This window comes from Heptranchias perlo, chromosome 19 (genome assembly GCF_035084215.1).
Source record: "Heptranchias perlo isolate sHepPer1 chromosome 19, sHepPer1.hap1, whole genome shotgun sequence".
Taxonomy (NCBI): domain Eukaryota; kingdom Metazoa; phylum Chordata; class Chondrichthyes; order Hexanchiformes; family Hexanchidae; genus Heptranchias; species Heptranchias perlo.
In genome coordinates, this window is record NC_090343.1 from 45,167,648 (window position 1) to 45,189,906 (window position 22,259).

Here is a 22,259-nt window from a genome sequence, read left to right on the forward strand (position 1 = left end):
AATTCCCTTTGTCCCGGGTCATATTACAAGCTATGAGCAGCGTTTCGAGAATTGTATTTTTTTTGTTTTTATGTGTTTCTGTTGATTATGTTTCCCCTATAGTACTGTTTCCCTTTTGGCAGCTAATATTGTCTTTCAGATGTTAGGAAGAGGGGTATCCAGAAGTGCATCAATATTTGTAGGAAGCTCTCCACAGATAATCTTGAAAACTGCTGTCTCAAATAATCCCATGCTTATTAATTCCTTTGTGAGTAGATGCATAGGAAAGTAGTCAATGAAAATTAACCATCACATATTAAACACTCTCAGGGGATAGGAAACAGTCTTCTTTCCGGGCTTTTCTGGTCATTCTTGTCTAGTTTTTCTGAACATTGGTGTGGAGCATCTTCTGAAAGAAAGTAACATCCTCTTAAAGGGCAGGCATCTGGCCACGTGTAGTAGAAGAAGCCATTTAAGGAACCTCCAAAGGATTTATTTGTGGCCCTTCACGAGTTTCTTGAAATGCTTCAGCATTGCCTCCACTTGCATAAAGTGTGAATTTTCTATAGTTTTGTGTTCAACTGCAAAGGGCAACTAAAACAGATTATTGGGGCAGTTCCATGGTTTGCATTATGTTGTCCAACAATTGGAAGTGATTCCAAATGGCATCATAATGCTGAGCCACCATGATACTAATGTGTCAGCTGCCGGTGAACAAACAATCCAGGAGGCTTGATAAGGCCCACTCCTCAATCATATGTGCAGTTACACTGACAAGTGGAGTAAAGGGATTCTCTCTCTCCACAGCTTGAGGAAATCTTATCGGGACTTATGGCTTTATTTGAGATCCACGTAGGAAGGCCTAAATCAATAAGGGGTGGGGAAGCACCCCTCGATCAACATGGTTGCTGTATGATACCAAACACTTCAACAGATGGGGCTCCAGAGCTTTATGTCCCAATTCTCCCATTTCTTTGTGGGATTTGAACAATGAAGAAAAATTGCTGTATTAACAGGATAGTTCCTTCAATGTTCTAAACATAACTAGTGCGGGCAATCACCAAGAGCTTCTACCTCCAAATCATTGCCTGCTTCTCCAACAACCTTTCCATCACTGAATTCCTTATCCATGCCTTTGTGACCTCCAGAGTCTCCCATCCTCCAGAGACTCCAATTTGTCCAAAACTCTGCATGTGTTCTGACCCGTACTACATTCTGTTCACCCATAACCCCGTTCGCACTGATGTACACTGGCTCTCGATCTCTTGATGCATTTAATTGAAAACCCTTTTCCTCATCTATAAATCCCTCCGTGGCCTGCCCCATCCTATTTCTGTCAACTCCTCCTGTTGTAGATCCCCTCCTGAATACTCTGTTGCCTTAATCTTGATCGTTAACACTTCTAAAAGCATTGATTCGGGTTTACTTTTTGTATCTGATTATTTTGTATATTTGCATAAGATCCCGTCTGAATCATATCTGTGGATGAAGACTCCTAGTTTATCAAGCTGTTCCTCATTGCCCGTTCTTCAAAAACTGGGGATCAGCCTTGCTGTTCTACAGTGTGTGCACACAAGTAACAGGCCCATCCTCAGTGGGGTATCCTCACATTCATTTCAAACTATCCAGGCAGTACTAGTTACCGTTCTATTGAGTTTTTATATGGGCAACAATATGCATTTACTAAGCACCTTTAAGATAGAAAAATGCTGCAAAGCACTTCACAGAAACACAAACAAAAAAATGGATGCAGAGCCAACGGAGATATTAGGAGGTGACCAAAAATTTGGTCCAAGAAGTGAATTTTAAAAAGGGTCTTTAAAAGGAGGAGAAAGAGGTCGAAAGGCAGAGGGGTTTAGGGAAGGAGTTCCAGAGCACAGGGCCTAGGCAGCTGAAGGCACGGCTGTCATTGGTGGGGTGCAGGGATGTACAAGAGGCCACAGTCAGAGGAATGGAAAGCTGGAGAGAGGAGGTTACAGAGATAGGGACAAGCGAGTCCATGAAGGGCTTTCATCATGAGGAGGCAAATTTTAAATTTGATCATAGTCATAAAAAAAATACAAGAAATTATACTGCACGCTATTCCAGAGATTTAAAAAATGTAAAGATGCAGGCATACTTACCAGGAACTCATCTCTTATGAAGTACTTGGCCCTTGTGACCCTCGGATCTTCACCAGCCTCTGGTGATGCTGTTATAAATAAGGTAGTAACAAATTATGCCAATACAAAGAGGGTTTAGTACCAACTAAACTTGGTTGTATTAGAATAATTTTTTTTTTATTATAAGAAGTTATACACTACTACAAAACATACGATAGTGTTGAAATATTGGAGTTATCTCCAGTGTGATCTACAGTCTGCCCTACCTACACAGGCAACAGATTTTAGCACTTCCAACAGCTTTAATCATCCCAAATGGCTCTAAGGCAGGCTACTGTATTTATATCAACACTTAGCAACATTTATGTGCACAACATTGTCAATCAAGGTACATATTTAATGGAAGTTTAACATTCAAGACTTGGTTTTCAATGCAGCAGGGCAGACTGTTAAAGCCATTTTTACATTTAGGGAGGGGTTCTGAAAGAGCGATGCTCAAATGACCCACAATCTCTGTGTACCACTGTCTCTTGCCCTCCTTCCTGCTGCTGCTTCAAAACAAGGCCCGTAAAAATGCAACTTGTTGTTGAAGGCTAGAGATCCTTGATTAATGGGTAGGCTGTAAAAACTCTGCTCCACACATGATCAACAAAAATGTGAATCTCTGGCATTATCAGGACTACAGAGGTTGTCTGCTTTAAACTGCAGTGTGATCAATGGCAGGAGAACGGCACACTTTTTGTCAACTGAGCATTGATGTAAAAGTGACTAAAATTAAAACTACACTTAACACTTATGCATGAAAATGGTGAGCTTTTCCTCACCCAGAGATGAATCATCATCAAATGCCTTGCTGGGAAACAAAAATCAGTATCTGGTAGATACTTTCATTCTTCAAAAGATGTTCGACCGTACAGGTGTTTGTTGTAATCACCAAGGGACATAGTTATTTTTAAAAACTTGCACTGTATTACTTTTTGATCGGGAATATTCCTTCACATCCTGTTGTGCACTGACATTGTTGTGATAGCACCGTATTTCTTGACTACAGCAGACAGCCATGAAACCTCATGAGGACACACAATTTCCAAAGTAGCTCTAAGTCAGAAGGAGGATTGCTAAAGTCTGACTGGGAGCTTACAATGTGAGGTTGAATTTTGTTTGAAGACTGAGGAAGATCATCTATATTAAAAATCTTATGTCTGCACACACTTTCTGTCTACAAATTAATTGTCACATTTTTGTCACGCTTGTGTTACCTTCCCCCGCCACCCCCTCATTATAAATTCCTTTGTCCATATTTATATTGGAAAATGCCTATGTAAGCTTGTCACGTAATTACCCCTTCCTGCCACTGGTAGCACTGCAGCACCTCAGTTTTACATTGCCCAGCTCCTCAGCTTATACCAGAGAAATTCCAATGCTGTAACCAACTCAACTTCTATACTTCCAAACTGTGATAGGTTTTGCAATTTAACTATAAGTAATAACATATAATAAAATCAAAATGATATATAAAAATAAGGACAGATATATGACTTCCAATTGGGTGGCATTGGGCGAACTATGTCGTGGGTGCTTTGATCCAATTATTCCCCAGCCTCAAACCCAGCTTCACTTGGTCCGACTTCCCACATGAAACATCACGGAAGACTGAAAAGCACGGTGACAAAAATGAAGCATTTTGGTCTATAATGGATTTATTAGATCCCTTCCGCGTCACAGCACGTGGAGGGCTAACATTGGGTATTGTTAGCTGTTTCCGTAGGATGCAGAGAATACATACCTCAGAATGGCTGATACAATCACCTCAGGACAAGGCAGAGATTTAGTAAGGCCTTGATATATTTGGATTGATTGCTGCCATTGTCCTTGGATGGGGACATGTTTCATGGAACCACTGATCAATGGGTTAAGTCATCCCATTCAGTTACAACTATATTATGGGGCTGTTTAAAGCACATGCCTATGTATGCAGCATCATTTTGAATCCTGTGAATGGTTTACCATCTAATGTAGTCAAGAGTGTAGAATAGTGTATAAGTTAACTGCTTGGCATAGTTAAAGAGCATCATGGGATAGTTAGCATAGAGGGCTACAGTAAAGTAGGAAATGTAGAAACCGCAGGCTTACAACGGGTGAGATTCGGCAGAAGGTTTAGAACATTTAGTAAGAAATGAGTGAAATAGTTCAGCAATAGTAATAACCCGTATTATTCTGTGAGATACACCTAACAGGTGGTTTAGGTTAGGGCGTTACAATTCTACACGCTAAAGCAAGACTGGATGTGTTGTGAAGTTTAGGGCAATTTCAGAAGTATTAAAGGACCTGTGTAAAGAATTATGGCTTAATTTGGAGATGATAGGGGTAATTGTGACTTTGTCCGTTAAGAGTCAGCCGCTCATTATCTCCCAATTTTCATTTCTGCTGGAAATCAGAACAGATGTATAACATGTGGCTGATTCGATATATGAAGCTATATCTTAACTATATTGCAACCAAACTGCAGCCAGTCGGAAGCTATAAGTGATAGGGTTAGTCAGTAGCAACCTTGCGTAGCCACGTAAGAAGTAAGCGCCTTTGTTGTTTTGATTCTGAGCTGGATACTGGAGTCTATATTTTCTGCAAATCTACTGTGTGTTTAATACTATTCATTTACCAGTTTTAATGTTTAATAAATTTGATTCTTGATTTATATCCTGAGCCTTGTTCTGACAGATGAGGAGATCATATATGCACGTGATATACGCCAGTAAGCCAGGAGTACAGCAACCCTGGAGTCTTGGCACATTTATCTAGCTATCAGGCAGGTAAAGGCACAATATAACCTCAACTTCAAAACAGCCTTCCACCCAGTGCATCAGAGTGATTTTTTCCCATTTCCCAAATCAGCCCATCGTTCGGCATCCGTAAAATTGCCAACTTGTGCTAAATTATGGGAGTTTTTTTTGTGGGCATGTTCATTAGGACTGTGTTGAGACTGTCCCAAAAGCATTGCCACTTTTACAGATGGTTGAGAAACAAGACTTCTATCCCATCAGTATGGGCTAGATTCACTCTTGGTTCACAAAAGTGAAAGGACAATATTCTTATCCCTATGTTGCCTACTCCCTACACTTACTTATTTTAAACAAAAGCAGATTGGATCCTTGCCCAGCCATAGTTTTTAAAACAGAAAAAAAAAATCCCTAACCCACACTTAAAATGGCAGCCCTGGCTGAAAGGAATGTTATTCTGTTTGAATCAAGAAAAAAAAGCCTTTAAATTTGAAGATTTGTGATGGTCAGAAAAAGTAAATGAACGTTAGGCTCCATAAAAATTGTTTTATGCCTACATGGTTCAATTGCTTAAGAGCAGAGCAGGCCAGGAAGAGGGGAAGAGCAAGGAGAAAGGGGAGACGAGAGGAGGGAGAAAAAGAGAGAAAGTTATTTTTATTTATCCATATCTTGTGTCTCTTGTTTTGTTTTGATGGTGGGGGGTACAGGGGGAGGAAGAGGAGAACTGGAAGTATTTGTGTTCCTTTCCCCACCTGGACAACGCCATACACCACTAACCCATAATTTTAAGGTAGGTAACTACGCCTTTGTAGCCGTCCTTTCTGTGGGGAAGCTCCTGGCTTCTAGATAGTGCCTCTGAAAATAAATCTCAAATGCATGGAAAATCTGTGCACCACTTCTGGACAAGGAACTTTATCCACCAGCCCACCCAACACCTGGTCCTTGTAAACTACTCTGCTCCAAAGCTTCTGCTAATGCTTTTCTGTGCCTAGCTTTGCTAAATGCACAAACAGAGTCCAGGGTGACTCATCTCCCTGTCTCCTCCGTCAGACTATTAGGGTGCCATGCAGAAATGGGGTGTTTAATCTTGTGATGAGATTTTCCAACTGAGACACCTCAAACTACACCTTCTGTTGCTGTTCATTGCCCTGTAATAACTATTCATGGAAGAATCAGTGGGGTGGCATTGGAGAACTCATAGACTCTCACAACATGAGGCTATTCAGCCCATCATGTCTGTGCTGGCTCTTTGAAGGAGCTCCCCAATTAGTCCCACTCCCCTGCTCTTTCCCCATAAGCCCTGCAATTTTACCTTTTCAAGTACATACCAATTCCCTTTTGAAAGTTACTACTAAATCTGCTTCCACCACCCTTTCAGGCAGTGCATTCCAGATCATAACAACTCTCTTCGTGAATAAATTCCTCATCTCCCCCCTTGTTCTTTTGCAAATTATCTTAAATCTATGTCCTCTGGTTACCGACCCTCCTGCCAGTGGAAGCAGTTTCTCTGCTTTACCAGGTTGTGTACACTCTGTTACAACTTATTCACGGAACATCTAAAACATATTTTCCAATCACTAAGATTTACCCAGATATTCAAAACCGATTACACGTTAATTAGTCAAACCAAGCCACAAGAAACATCTCTAGCTTTAAAGAAAAAGTGCTCACCATCATCAGGTGTAGTGTAACGAGCAAACTCAGGAAAGTAGTCCTCAATTTTAGATTTTCCTGCCAGCACTTTCTCTGCCAGCAAATCCTGCTTATTGAGGAAGAGAATGACAGAAATGGTCCGCAGCCACCTAGTTTAAAAAATAAGTTTCATTCAGTGACCAATATTCCATATAAAAACAATTCAATTTCCTACATATATGCTTTTAGCTGATCTGTAAATTTGAGTTTCCTTGTGAAAGTGCCACAGGTAGCATCTGTACAGTAGGACCCGCCGAAATAAGGGATGTGAACTCGGCTCTGATGAGATCTAGGGCCTGGATTTTCAATGGCATTAAGGTCTCCATACCAACTGGCCTCCAAGAGACGAAATAAGGAACAGCGACATACTGCAAAGACAAATAGGAGATCTATATCTGTAAATCATGGGTCTCCGCTTCAGCGCTCTCTCCTGGCAATCTGACAGGCTGGAAAATGGCATTAGCTCATCAAAATGGTAAGCAATTTTCTTGACCTCATTTTAATCTAGTTTTCAGCATAATCTTAAAATGAGACCTAGACCATTTAGGAGTGAAATCAGGAAGCACTTTTTCACACAAAGGGTAGTAGAAATCTGGAACTCTTCCCCCTCTCTCCCCAAAGGCTGTGCATGCTGGGTCAATTGGAAATTTTACACCGAAATCAATAAATTTTTGTTAGGTAAGGTTACCAAGGGATATGGAGCAAAGGCAGGTAAATGGGGCTGAGGTACAGATCAACAATGATCTAACAGCAATGGTGGACTCCTGTTCCTGTGTAACTAAGTATCACAGGAGTTGTAAATTTACCTGTTATTCCAGATGCTTTTGAACAGGTTTAGAGCTTCTTGGAGCCGATTGGTCTGATTGTCCTCTCGTATAACCATGTTGTAGCTACTGCTAGCCACCACAAATATGATAGCAGTGACGTCTGATAAAAAAAAAGCAAGAAGTAAAGGAACGGAGGTAAATAAATTAGAAACACTCAGAGAAACAAGTCTCCATTATTTGGCCTTTAAAAATAACAAATCTACTTAAGACAGTATTAAACAGGAATGAGTTGTTATTGTTGAGCAATAGACGAGTTCACAGAACAGTTATGGTGATCAAAACACGTTGTACTGTCAGTATGACAAGCAAAGCAGCTTTTAAAGTCAGTAGTTTAATTCTCCAGTAATTTGAAATAATGTAGCTGAACTTCAAGCAAGTGGGGACAATGGGATACCCCAAACTTCGGTGTAGAGAGGAGGTGCTTGCAAAGAGAAATAAAAGACTGCATGTGCAGAGACACCAAAAAAGGTAGGCAAATGCACATGGGGAGATCATAAGAGCAAGACTGAGAGGCACAGAATTAGCATGGTAGAAAGGCATGGTAAATTAATTAAATAAAAATCTGGAATTAAAATACTCGTATCAGTAATGGTGGCCATGAAACTACCGGATTGTCGTAAAAACCCATCTGGTTCACTAATGTCCTTTAGGGAAGGAAACATGCCGTCCTGACCCGGTCTGGCCTATGTGTGACTCCAGACCCACAGCAATGTGGTTGATTCTTAATTGCCCTCTGAAATGGCCTAGCAAACCACTCAGTTGTAAAATCTAGCTACGAAAAGTCACAATAAGAATAAAACCGGACGGACCACCCGGCATCGGACCACTAGGCATCGGACACGACAACGGCAAACCAAGCCCAGTCGACCCTGCAAAGTCCTCCTCACTAACATCTGGGGACTTGTGCCAAAATTGGGAGAGCTGTCCCACAGACTAGTCAAGCAACAGCCTGACATAGCCATACTCACAGAATCATACCTTTCAGCCAACGTCCCAGACTCATCCATCACCATCCCCGGGTATGTCCTGTCCCACCGGCAGGACAGACCCACCAGAGGTGGCAGTACAGTGATATACAGTCAGGAGGGAGTGCCCCTGGGAATCCTCAACATTGACTCTGGACCCCATGAAAACACATGGCATCAGGTCAAACATGGGCAAGGAAACCTCCTGCTGATTACCACCTACCGCCCTCCCTCAGCTGATGAATCAGTCCTCCTCCATGTTGAACACCACTTGGAGGAAGCACTGAGGGTAGCAAGGGCACAAAATGGACTCTGGGTGGGGGACTTCAATGTCCATCACCAAGAGTGGCTCGGTAGCACCACTACTGATCGAGCTGGCCGAGTCCTGAAGGACATAGCTGCCAGACTGGGCCTGCGGCAGGTGGTGAGCGAACCAACACGAGGGAAAAACTTACTTGACCTCATCCTCACCAATCTACCTGTCGCAAATGCATCTGTCCATGACAGTATTGGTAGGAGTGACCACCACACAGTCCTCGTGGAGACGAAGTCCCGTCTTCACACTGAGGACACCATCCAACGTGTTGTGTGGCACTACCACCGTGCTGATCTAGCAGCTCAAAACTGGGCATCCATGAGGCACTGTTGGCCATCAGCAGCAGCAGAATTGTATTCCAGCACAATCTGTAACCTCATGGCCCGGCATATTCCTCACTCTACCATTACCAACAAGCCAGGGGATCAACCCTGGTTCAATGAGGAGTGTAGAAGAGTATGCCAGGAGCAGCACCAAGCGTACCTAAAAATGAGGTGCCAACCTGGTGAAGCTACAACTCAGGACTACATGCATGCTAAACAGCGGAAGCAACATGCTATAGACAGAGCTAAGCAATTCCACAACCAATGGATCAGATCAAAGCTCTGCAGTCCTGCCACATCCAGTCATGATTGGTGGTGGACAATTAAACAACGAACGAGAGGAGGAGGCTCTGCAAACATCCCCATCCTCAATGATGGCAGAGTCAAGCACATGAGCGCAAAAGACAAGTCTGAAGCGTTTGCAACCATCTTCAGCCAGAAGTGCCGAGTGGATGATCCATCTCTGCCTCCTCCCGATATCCCCACCATCACAGAAGCCAGTCTTCAGCCAATTCGATTCACTCCACATGATATCAAGAAACGGCTGAGTGCACTGGATACAGCAAAGGCTATGGGCCCCGACAACATCCCAGCTGAAGTGATGAAGACTTGTGCTCCAGAACTAGCTGCGCCTCAAGCCAAGCTGTTCCAGTACAGCTACAACACTGGCATCTACCCGACAATGTGGAAAATTGCCCGGGTATGTCCTGTCCACAAAAAGCAGGACAGATCCAATCCGGCCAATTACCGCCCCATCAGTCTACTCTCAATCATCAGCGAAGTGATGGAAGGTGTCGTCGACAGTGCTATCAAGCGGCACTTACTCACCGATGCTCAGTTTGGGTTCCGCGAGGACCACTCGGCTCCAGACCTCATTACAGCCTTGGTCCAAACATGGACAAAAGAGCTGAATTCCAGAGGTGAGGTGAGAGGAGAGTGACTGGCCTTGACATCAAGGCAGCACTTGACCGTGTGTGGCACCAAGGAGCCCTAGTAAAATTGAAGTCAATGGGAATCGGGGAAAACTCTCCAGTGGCTGGAGTCATACCGAGCACAAAGGAAGATGGTAGTGGTTGTTGGAGGCCAATCATCTCAGCCCCAGGACATTGCTGCAGGAGTTCCTCAGGGCAGTGTCCTAGGCCCAACCATCTTCAGCTGCTTCATCAATGACCTACCCTCCATCATAAGGTCAGAAATGGGGATGTTCGCTGATGACTGCACAGTGTTCAGTTCCATTTGCAACCCCTCAGATAATGAAGCAGTCCGAGCCCGCACGCAGCAAGACCTGGATAACATCCAGGCTTGGGCTCATAAGTGACAAGTAACATTCGCGCCAGATAAGTGCCAGGCAATGACCATCTCCAACAAGAGAGAATCTAACCACCTCCCCTTGATATTCAACGGCATTACCATCGCCGAATCCCCCACCATCAACATCCTGGGGATCACCATTGACCAGAAACTTAACTGGACCAGCCATATAAATACTGTGGCTACAACAGCAGGTCAGAAGCTGGGTATTCTGCGGCGAGTGACTCACCTCCTGACTCCCCAAAGCCTTTCCACCATCTACAAGGCACAAGTCAGGAGTGTGATGGAATACTCTCCACTTGCCTGGATGAGTGCAGCTCCAACAACACTCAAGAAGTTCGATACCATCCAAGATAAAACAGCCCGCTTGATTGGCACCCCATCCACCACCCTAAACATTCACTCCCTTCATCACCGGCACACAGTGTCTGCAGTGTGTACCATCCACAGGATGCACTGCAGCAACTTGCCAAGGCTTCTTCGACAGCACCTCCCAAACCTGCGACCTCTACCACCTAGAAGGACAAGGGCAGCAGGTACATGGGTACAACACCACCTGCATGTTCCCCTCCAAGTCACACACCATCCCGACTTGGAAATATATCGCCGTTCCTTCATCGTCGCTGGGTCAAAATCCTGGAACTCCCTTCCTAACAGCACTGTGGGAGAACCGTCACCACACGGACTGCAGTGGTTCAAGAAGGCGGCTCACCACCACCTTCTCAAGGGCAATAAATGCCGGCCTCGCCAGCGACGCCCACATCCCATGAACGAATAAAAAAAATAGGAGCTCGGGGAATGGATCAGATGTCCTGGCTTCTGAAAGAAGGAAGCATAGAGGCAAAGGTTGCTGAATGTATGGTACGATCTCATGGTTAACTGTATAGGAGTTTTCTATATTTTTCAGAATTCTTGTATTTTGTATGCATTTATGCCGTAATGTTATTTGTGGGGATATACAGTACATCGGGTGAAGAAGCAATATGGCCACCGATAGTCTTTTCTACCTGTACAAATTTCAGCCCATGCTCATTTGAGGCAGTCAGAAAAGTGTAGCTTTTTTATGCTTATGTGACACAGGCTATGCACAAGACATTCAATTGTATAGATAGAGATTGCAGTTGGGATAGAGGCTAGTATTAAAATTTTGCAGATGTATTAAGATTAGTTATGCAAATGGACACAACTGAAAAATGACTTAACAGTGATAAATGTAAAGTTGCTTTTTTTTTTAAAAACAAAGTGTACAATGAAGGGAATAGAACTGGCACTAGGACCGTTCCAAGGTCCCTTTCAATGTCAAGACAATATGGAGAAGCAATTAAAAAAGCAATTTGAATACTGGGATACATAACCAGAGCAGTGCAGTACAAATCTATTAAGGTTTTGCTGAGGGTTTATAATGTACTGGTCAGACCACATTTGGGGTTATGAGCATATTTCTAATTGGCATATTTCAAATGCGACATACACAAGGTAGCGGGTGCAGAGAGCAAAAATGATTCCAAGTATAGAGGGAATCAGCTCCAAGGACAGATTAGACTGTAGAACTGAAGTTTCTCTAAAGAGCTGTCCGTAAAGGGTGTGGACAAAGTTTCATCAAGATAATCAAATGCTACAGATAAGATGAACTGAGTATTACTTCAAGGGAAGCCAGCCAATGGGACAAATGTAAATTTAACACTGATTTTTGGGGAAGTTTAGGGTCCTGAATATTTGGAATAATCTATTAGGTAAGGTGGTGAAATAAAATTAATTAAGAGTTCAAGATGCAGTTGGATGATAGGCTGGATGGGTTGGAGTAGGATAGGGATGAGCTTGTATTTATAGGCCACCTTTAATGCTAGTGAAATGCCCCAAGCCACTTCACAAAGGAAGAAAGAAATGGGTGCTGAGACAGTTAGAAGAGGTGACTAAAAGCTGCTTGAAGAGATGAGAAGACTTTTGGGGTTGTAGGGCTCAGGGAGGGAATGCTCACAGAAATCTATCGATGAAGATGGGGATTATAAATGTAATATACTGGGGACAGGGAGTCAATGTAGCTCAATGAGCGTGGGGTGACGTGTGAGTGATAATTGGTGTGGGACAGGATGCGGGAAGTGGAATTTTGGTTGAGTTGGAGGTTGGGAAGTGGGCAAGGGCAGTGTTGGAGAAATTGAGTCTAGAGGTGACAAGGGAGTGGAATTTTTGGTAGGGGCTGAAAATTATGTCTTTTGTCTTCTCATTGTTCAATTGAAGGAAACTCTGGTTCATCCATGATGACATTGGATAGGCAGTGTGACAACAGGCGAGCTGCCATGGGGCTGAGGAATATCGTGAAGTGGTAGAACTGGGTATTACCTGGATACATATGAAAATGAACCTGTGCCTACAGATGATATCACCAAGTGGCAATATGTAGATAAGGAAGAGGAAGGAACCAAGAGCAGGTTCTCCAGGAATTCTGCAGGTGACAGGAGAAGGAACTGTTGCTGAAGGTGCGCAAGCTATGCTGGGACAAGGAGGAGTGGAACCAGGAAAGGGCAGTTGCATAGGGCTGAATAACGGAGGAGAGTCAACTGTCATGGAGAAATTGAGGACCAGGAGGGATAATGCATCCTCAACTTTTTCTTACATACTTAAAATGCATGACTGCAGCTTACCATTGATACGTAATTGGTAATTGTGTCAAATCTATGGATACACAATGCCTCAATTTAAAATGATTTACAATGCAAGTACTATATGTGTGAAATTTATGCACAGTACGTTATAGGTCTATTTTGCAACTCTATCATGCATGTCCCAATCCTTTCCTGTTCAGCCTACTAGCTGACATTCACTCACTTTCTTCCCTGCCACTTTTTTTTTAACCAGCTTGCTTCTCTCTTGCATGCATCCATCTTTTCTTCTGGTTTGTCCCTTGCTTGACCTCATTTCTCTATCTTTCAGGAAATCCTAACTTCTCACTGCTCTTCATTCTAGTTTCATTTTATAGAGCTCCCTGATGTAAATACTGGCACCTGTAATCATAGATTAAACTCCCAAAAACATTGACTGTATAACTTCAACTACCTCTGAAGCACTATAAAACACCAAAAAAAATCTTAAAAAGCAATAGTATTAAATAAACACAGAAACAAGCAGCTGTGGCATATAACATAGGAACATGGACATATAAAAAATGAGATAAGGATTTTCAATGGCTCAGCAAATTTATCCAGCCGGTAGGTACCAGGTTAAATGTCCAGTCTGTGCTGTATTAGCCAATTTCAATAATGGCAGAGCAGGGTGACAACAACTGGAGTCAGTGCCACCTGGGTTAGCAGTATAAATTGGCCAGGGTTCCCACCTCCAAATGCCACCCCCGTGGGTACGCTGGGAGTGGAGGTGTGGACAGGAATGGGCTTGGTTGTGATGGTCCCCCGTGAACAGTGTCATGGTGCTTGCTGGAGGAGCTAACATCGAAACATCAACAGGGGATTCTTCCATCTCTCGACATTTACAATGTAATTTACTGAATAAATGCAGAGTGAAAAATACAAAGACTATGATGCTGCAGACACCAGGTGTGTTATCCTGCTCGTCACTGCAAATTATTCGAGAGGAGGGAAACAGCTATGCTTCTTCAAGCTCCATCAATCTGGCTCTAGGATTTGAGAAGTTATTCAAGCAAGATGAGCTAGGTCTGCATCAGTCTTTCATTTCCAAAAAGATGGAATGGTATGCCGGGCAAAAGCCCAACCGAAGTCTGGTGAAACTGACCCAACTAAGCTAGGTGAGCTGGCAGACTCGGAACTAGCGACATTAATATTGAGAATTAGGCACTCTTCCTTCTTGGATGGATGCTCATTTTCCTGCCCCCAAGCTGATGGATGTACATTCCCAAAGAATCTTCCCATATGTGTAATACCCTAAATATGCTGCCTTAAAATACTTCACTTCCAGCTCTTACCATTGAAACACTGAATCCATTTCCTGCGCTCGTCTCGTTGCCCTCCGACATCAAACATGCTGCAAAAGGAAAATGGTAGAACCCATTTTACGATCAACTCAAGATTAAACCTCATGCAAGATCAATTTCCTCAAATTGAAGACTATTAACATTCAGAAAAAAGTCTAACCAATGTTGGCCAGCAAAAAACAAAAGAACAAATGAACTTGCTAAATTTGCTCCATCTACATTCCAAATGCCAGCAATATTTTCACGGGCAAGGTTAAAAACCCAGTATCTCAGCATTCCCATGTTCTGTTTCACCTGGGACATTGGATTTTCTGGTGTTAGAGAGTCAGTCAGGGTTCCTAAAACAATTCCAGTAGATATTGGAAATAAATTGCTTGTATTCTAAATGGACAGAACCAAAGGCATTCACCATTCTACGCAGTTCTATTTTTAACAAAACATGAAATAAACATTACAATACAGTATCTGGCTAAATGAGTTGTGGAACGTACCTCATTATTCCTTAACTACATGGAATGTTATGATCTTGCTCCGACCGCTCAAAACGACAAATATCATGGCACAATTCATTTGTACGTGCATAGTTGAAGGATTGAGGAAAAGTGTTAATTATCTATCATAGGTATGCTCATCCTGATTCTTCAAACACAAAGCTCCATCTCGATGTGACCTGACACAAATCCTTTTTGAGTGCATTTAAATTCCTTGTTCGAACACCATGGTATGACTACTGGTGTCTCTTTCCTGCTTGATTGGCACCCCCATCCACCACCCTAAACATTCACTCCCTTCACCACCAGCGCACTGTGGCTGCAGTGTGTACCATCCACAGGATGCACTGCAGCAACTCGCCAAGGCTTCTTCGACAGCACCTCCCAAACCCACGACCTCTACCACCTAGAAGGACAAGGGCAACAGGCACATGGGTACAACACCACCTGCACGTTCCCCTCCAAGTCACACACCATCCTGACTTGGAAATATATCGCCGTTCCTTCATCGTCGCTGGGTCAAAATCCTGGAACTCCCTACCTAACAGGACTGTGGGAGAACCTTCACCACACGGACTGCAGAGGTTCATGAAGGTGGCTCACCACCACCTTCTCAAGGGCAATTAGGGATGGGCAATAAATGCTGGCCTTGCCAGCGACGCCCACATCCCGTAAATGAATAATAAAAAAAAATCTTAGGTACACTTCTAGAATAAAACTTGCAATCTTTTGGGGGGGGGGGGGGGGGGGGTAGCAACATTACTATATGATGCCGTTCTCTTTTTTTAAAACGAGGAATCCCTCCCTCTCCCCCAACTCTGGTTATTTATTTATATGTTGAGGTTAGACTTATTAAACGGATGAGAACACCCATCTCCACTGAAATATAACATTTTAAGATCAATTCAACTTGTTTTAGTAAAATTGCTATGTCAGTACATGATTGATTTGCTTAGAATCAGTACTTATAAAAAGTACACAATTTGAGCTTAATTCTCAAAGTGGCCAGGTTGACCAAGAATTATGGCCCAGCTTTGATTGCTACATGCGATAATGTCTTTCACAGGTTCTTTGCCAGTTGGCGTTTCTGGCTTCCACTGAAGTCTCCCCATCCTACGTTCTGCTCTACAGAACCAGACTGTTATGATGGGTGGAGATTGTTGAATGAAAGATGAAGCAAGGCTACCTACTGTGTGGGATTGTCTTCATTCTTTGAATGATGTGCATCCTCCACACACCACAATCCCACCTAATCAGGCCTTCCAGGTGTAAGTTTTTGGATCTTTGATTAGTCAGTTTCTATTTGCCTTTTTTCCAGTCTGAAGCTGTCCCTTCATCCTACTGTCGTGATTTACTTGAACACTGTAGTGCTCCAGATTTACTTGCTTATATACCTCTGTGACAGGAGTGCCCAACCTGCAGCTTCATAGCCCCGGCAATTGGATCACTGAAGCCCCAACGGCTCAATCCTACTTGCACATATTTCTTATTTTATGGTTTGTCCTGTTTGAGGTTTGGAAAACACTTGTTTGTCTCTCTTGCTTCATTGGTGGATAAATCTTGAGCTGTTAGTATCAGCAACTTGACATACATGGCATCATTCACGTAAAGTACCAATGCAAGACATGAAGACCATTGCTCTATGAAGTTTCCTCTTATTCACCTCTTTTCAGATAGCTGGTGATGTTTGGCAAGGACAGGGGCGATGGAGGGTGTAATCCGGCTAGGTGAGCAACTCAAGCCTAGATGCGATAAATACATGGATTCTGGACAAGATAGGTGTAGATGGGAATAAATTACTGGTTGGGTGGGGGTGCAGTCAAAAAGAATGCATAAGGGAGGACTGAGCAGGGAAACGTCAAAAGGGAGAGATGCAGTTATGGACATGAACATATAAAAACATTGGACAGGAAATGATCAGGTGGTCCATCCAGCCTGTCCCATACAGCTGTGATGCATTATGCATCACGTCAAGAGATTCCTTACTCCCTAGGTGCCATGCAGTCTACTGGGAGGCGAAAAAACAAATCAAGGCTAATTTGCGGCGGGGGGGCGGGGGAATAATTGGGAAAATTCCTCTCCCATCTCTCTCGGCTATGAAGACATTCACAAATTCTTTACTTTTAGTGTCCAAATTGAGGACAAGGGCATTGTGGAGGGTGATCAGTGGACACAGTGGTAGAGTTGCTTTTAGTGTCTAAAGGACGGAGGAAGGTCAGAGGCAGGTCAGAGGTGATAACGGAGAAGAGTTTGGAATTGTTCCTGCTCTTTGGAATGATTTTAGTGTAGTAAATAAATTTCACCATGGAAAAGAAGCAAAACTATAGCTTGAGGTGGTCAAGCCAGATCTGGTAGGGGACAGCCAGGTCAGGCCAGGCACTTGCCATATGTTTTCAGGTTTGCAGTCATAGATTGAGGCTACAAATAAATGATTAAGAACAAAGCTAGTTAACGGCTGGCTACATCAGATTCTTACAACTCGCTTTCCTTGGCTCTTGTGGGATTATGCGATGATTGCACCCCTTTGATGCTGCATACCTTTTGCTGTGACTTGGGTACACAGCTGGGAAAGTAGAGTTGAAGCTTTCTTCCCAATGGGTGAATGAACAAAGAAGGATTGATTAATTGTTTGCAACGAATGGACTCAGTTATCAAGTAGGGATTCACAACTGCACGGGGTGGGGAGAGGGAAAATCATAAAACGCAGTGCTGTTAATTAAGTTAAAGTGATTGCAAGGGAGAATAATGGGATTTACAGTAATGTAGAATTCACAATTTGCTGTATTGTGATTAATTCACTTATGTTTTCTCTTAAACCCCATTTTACTGACACAGATCCATTTACATCATATTTATCTACCCTTCCCAAGAACTGACCTGCTCCCAGACACGTGCCAACCCCTTGTGGGCAAAACGATGGTATTCAGGTTGACCTGCTAACTAATTTTCCTTTCCAGCCTCTGTTCATCACTGCCCTGCGATCGGAAAGCAGAGACTGCGAATGCACATGCACTCCAGCAGCACTCTCAACACGTTCATAATTATTCACAAATCAAAACAAAACGTCACATTCCTATGAATGTTGGGTCACCAAGTCATTATTACACACAGAAGAAGTTAAGGTATACTCACTGAAAGTTTACTTTTTCAACTTGAAACCTGGTTTCAAAAATTCCCGATGTCAAAACTCTGCATCGCAGAAGGTCCTTCCAAAAGGAAAAAAGAATGTCAGCATAATGAGAAAGGCAAAGAGTCTGTTGTTACCATGTTGCATATTACAGACCCCTGGGTTACGGAGATATCTGAGTATGCATCAATGCCATGAGCCATGATGCCCAATTGGCATCTCAATTAATTTAATTACTTTTTAAAATTGTTGTCCATGGTTACCAGCCATTCACCAGTATTTTGCTCAAGTGGCCACTCTTTGGCATTGGGACACAGCCAAATATAATTGGGACAGGACCAATCATTGGGATAGAGATCTGACATAACTGGAACAGGGATCAGACATTGAGACAGAACAAGAAACAAGTGGGACAGTGATCAAGCAGTGAGCAGAGCAAGATATAACTGGGATAGAGATCTGATATTGGGATAGAGCAAAACATAACTGGGAGAAACATCTGAGACTGGGACACAGCAAAGTATAACAAGGATGTTTCTTAAACTTTTGCTTTGGGTAGGATTTTTTTTTGGTATCCAGTGCCTGTTATACAATGTTAAGTGTTGTACTGTGCATCTGTCACGGAATTTGCTTTAGGTTTAGAGATCCCATTCACCTCCTCAGAAAAAAAGCTGCTCCTGTTGATTTTTGCAAAAGGCAATGGGCAATTAATAAATTTCAGATATAGGAACATAAGAATTACTGGACGAAAAAAGACCAAGGTCCACCTAGTTCACCGTCTACCATCTTGGTAGTCGCATGATACAATAATAATGGAGTTCTTGGCCAATCGTTGCAATCAATCTCTATCAATTAGTCTACAACAGAACTAGACATGAAGCGAGAAAACCCCCCCCAACGGTGGAAAGCTTTGGGAACCTGGTCCAAAGTCACCTGTCCCTCCCAAGCATGCTACACTTACCACATCTTGTCTCAAATTACTCATATACTCTATCCCAAAATATTATTTTCTGAAAGGAATCTATCTACTTTTCATTTGAATGAATCAACACTATCTGCTTCCAAACTCGCCCCAGGAAGCCTGTTCCACAGATTTACCACTCCCTCACTGAAATAATGGTTCCGCAGATTAGTTTTGAATTTACTCCCCCTTCGAACGCAGAAAGTGTCCTTTGGTTCTACTGTTCTGGACAAGAGGAAACAGCTTGTCATGGTCCACATTATCTAGTCCCTTTAGAATCCTAAAACAGTAATCATATCACCTCTCAGCCCTCTCTTTTCCCAGTAAGAACATGTCCAATTTACGTAATCACTCCTCATAATCCAATCCCTCCATCCCTTCAATCATTCTGGTTGCTCACTTCTGTATCCTTTCAATAGCTGCAATATTCTTTTTGTCCTGTGACTAGAACCGTACACAGTATTCTAAGTGCGGTCGCACCAATGATTTATTGAGCAGGAGGATTCCCTCACTATTTCAGCACAATATTAACCTTTTAATGGATGCCAACATCTGATTTGCTTTACTCAGTCACTGAGCATTGTTGCTTCAATTTATTGTCTATCAGGACCCCCAAATCTCTCTCATTTTCCATACACATCATTTTCTTTCCAGTTAAGTAATAGTCACTTCCTGGATTTATTTTCCGAAGCACTTTGCATTTCTCTACATTGAATTCATCCACCACCTGTCTGCTCATTTTCCAAGTATATTCAAATCCTCCTGCAGCTTATCCAGCTTAACTTTGGCGTCTACCACCTTCATTAGCTTTATATTATCTGCAAATTTAGCTACTATGCTTGTGATCCTGGGCTCTGGATCATTTATGAAGATATTGAACAAAAGAGGTCCCAAAATAGACCCCCGTAGGACCCCACCTGGTAACATTCTCTCAGGCTGATGACAATCCCTGTACCACCACCCTCTGAGATCTATCGTTCAACCAACTGCACATCCATTGTAAAATATTTCCACTGTTTCCTGCCTACTGTAGTTTCCTGGGTCACCATATAAATCATGTGACTCCCACGCTGGATTTATCAGCTAGTGTATGCCTCCTCGTGTACATGAAATGGGTTGGAACATTATCCTTGGTTTTGTACCTAGGGGTAGCTTTATCCTGTATCTAACTCCCTGATATGGGAGTACCTGCATGGGCAGCGAGTAGGAGAGAGGGATTAGATTAGGTGGTTCATGTAGAAAAAACATTTGAGTGCAGACCTGATGGGCTGGATGGCCTCTGCCCTGTAACACTATGATTTTTATGTATGGAAATGAGTGACAAATATCAATACCAATTGCATAGGATACAAAAGCAAGGAGGGAATGCAGAATTTGTACAAGAACATAGTTAAGCTGAAGTTGGGAGTACTGTGCAGAGTTTTGGGCACTCCATTACAGAAAGTATATAAAGCAATTGAAAAGGTACAGTGTATATTCGCTGGGATATTCCTAGTGATGAGGGGTCACAGGAAGGACTTTAAAAGTTCGGGCTTATTTCACTGGAACCGAGAAGGTTGAGGGGGGACCTAATAGAGGTTTTCAAGATCATGAAAATTCATGATACGTGAATAGTAATAGATTGTTTCTGCTGGTCAGTGAAACAATAATGAAAGGGCAGCAGTTTAACAATCACAAAAAGAATAAAAAAGGGGTGGTTAGAAAGATATTTTGTTACACAGAAGGTAGTCAGAACATGGAATTCATTGTCTAAGCAAAGTCTAGAAGGGAATTAGATAGTTGAATGAAAAAGAGTATTAGAGGGCATGGGGAGCGGGTAGGAGTGTGGGATTAGATTAGATGGTTCATGTAGAAAAAATATTGAGTGCAGACCTGATAGGCTGGACGGCCTCTGCCCTGTAACATTCTATGATTTTATGTATGGAAATGATTGACAAATATCAATACCAATTGCATACTGGAGTTGTGCATTATTTCAATTTTGACCAATGTGTCTCACTACCACCTAAAAATACAATGTGATCTACTTAACTAAATGGCAATTTGAACTTTAAATAAAAAAAAACGTTTTTGTGAATCATGAGTCAAACAGGTGAGGGACGCTCATGCTTGGAAATAAAACACTTTTGTGTTGTTGTTACCCAGCGTCAGCATCAGGTACTCCCATATCAGGGAGTTAGATGCCAGATAAAGCTACCTCCGCACCATGTCATCAATGTGACTAACACACCAAGTACAGAGCAGAGATCCAACTTCACCACAGCACGCTTTACTACACCAGTGTGATGTTTTTCTATTTCCCACACAATCTCTGAATGAGATTACTGATTTAGAACATAAGAAATAGGAGGAGGAGTAGGCCATATGGCCGCTCAAGCCTGCTCCGTCATTCAATAAGATCATGGCTGATCTTCTACCTCAACTCCACTATCCTGTACTATCCCCATATCCCTTGATTGAGTGCCAAATTACAGGTAGGCTTGTACTGTGGGTCTATGGCTGGTAGGAACTGAACTGAGATCGGCCACACTCATTTCATGTAGGACCCTTATGCCACAACTAGCAGAAAGAAGGGTTTAATCCCATTAGTCTGGGATTTGAACTCAGGCACTTGAGGTGAAGAGACAGCATCTAACCTACTGTACAACTTGCACATTAAATGAATGCTTGTTACCGCATCTTGTAATACACTGCAGCGGGATTCATAAGCAGGGAAAATGAAATCATTTTCTGGCAGTGACTACTGGTTAAAATATAAAACCCCTGGAATCTCCAGTACTGGAGTCACTTCAAACATTATAATGGAAATTCTGCTGAAGTTCATTCAGAGTCAAGATGGACTAAAGTAAAATCTGTATTATTCTTTTCCTTATAGTTTGTGAATTTATACAACAACAGAATCTGATTTTCAGATCAAATGTATGTCTGAAAGGTTAGAGGAATGACCATAGCTGTTTTTATACTGCTGCTGTTTTAATTCAGATTCTAGGAGACGTGATGATGCCAAGTGTTTGGCTTCTAGCCTTTATGCTGCTAAACTGGCTCACTTATCCTGGCAGCAGTCTCAGAGATTTTTGTGGGTCTAGAAGCTTGGCTCCATGATCAGGGAGCCGACTTACGGGCTCTGGTCTCCCGGAATCCAAACTAAACTAAACACTAGTATAAAAGCAGCTTATGTGCTGTCATGTTTGAAAGCAAATGACAATCCTACGGCCAAAAGCTTTTTGCTTGTTGCTTTTCAGATCCTTCAACACAACAATTTAATAAAGTCATTGCTCCAACTGAACCATTTCAAAAAATAGAAAATTTGAACTGACCATGTTCAAAGTTAATTTTACTGTAACTTAATGGAAAAGTAAAGTTTATAATACAAAATTAAAAATAGCTAACACATCATGTACAGAGCAAAATAATTTCACCTACTTTGCCTCTCAGCCAGGGAATG

The 22,259-nt window shown here is 42.5% G+C and overlaps 1 protein-coding gene across 3 annotated transcripts in view; it reads right to left on the reverse strand.

Moving 5' to 3' along the window:
- The window catches only part of gnas (GNAS complex locus), a 282,461-nt gene that overhangs the window by 2,187 nt on the left and 258,015 nt on the right, over positions 1–22,259 (reverse strand). For all 3 annotated transcript variants that reach the window (XM_068000669.1, XM_068000670.1, XM_068000671.1), the window contains exons 7-11: positions 17,859–17,932; positions 14,227–14,285; positions 7,357–7,477; positions 6,530–6,660; positions 2,103–2,170 (exon numbers count right to left, since the gene is read on the reverse strand). In XM_068000669.1, coding sequence (XP_067856770.1) covers positions 2,103–2,170; positions 6,530–6,660; positions 7,357–7,477; positions 14,227–14,285; positions 17,859–17,932 — 453 coding nt within the window. The remainder of the gene's footprint in view (positions 1–2,102; positions 2,171–6,529; positions 6,661–7,356; positions 7,478–14,226; positions 14,286–17,858; positions 17,933–22,259) is intronic.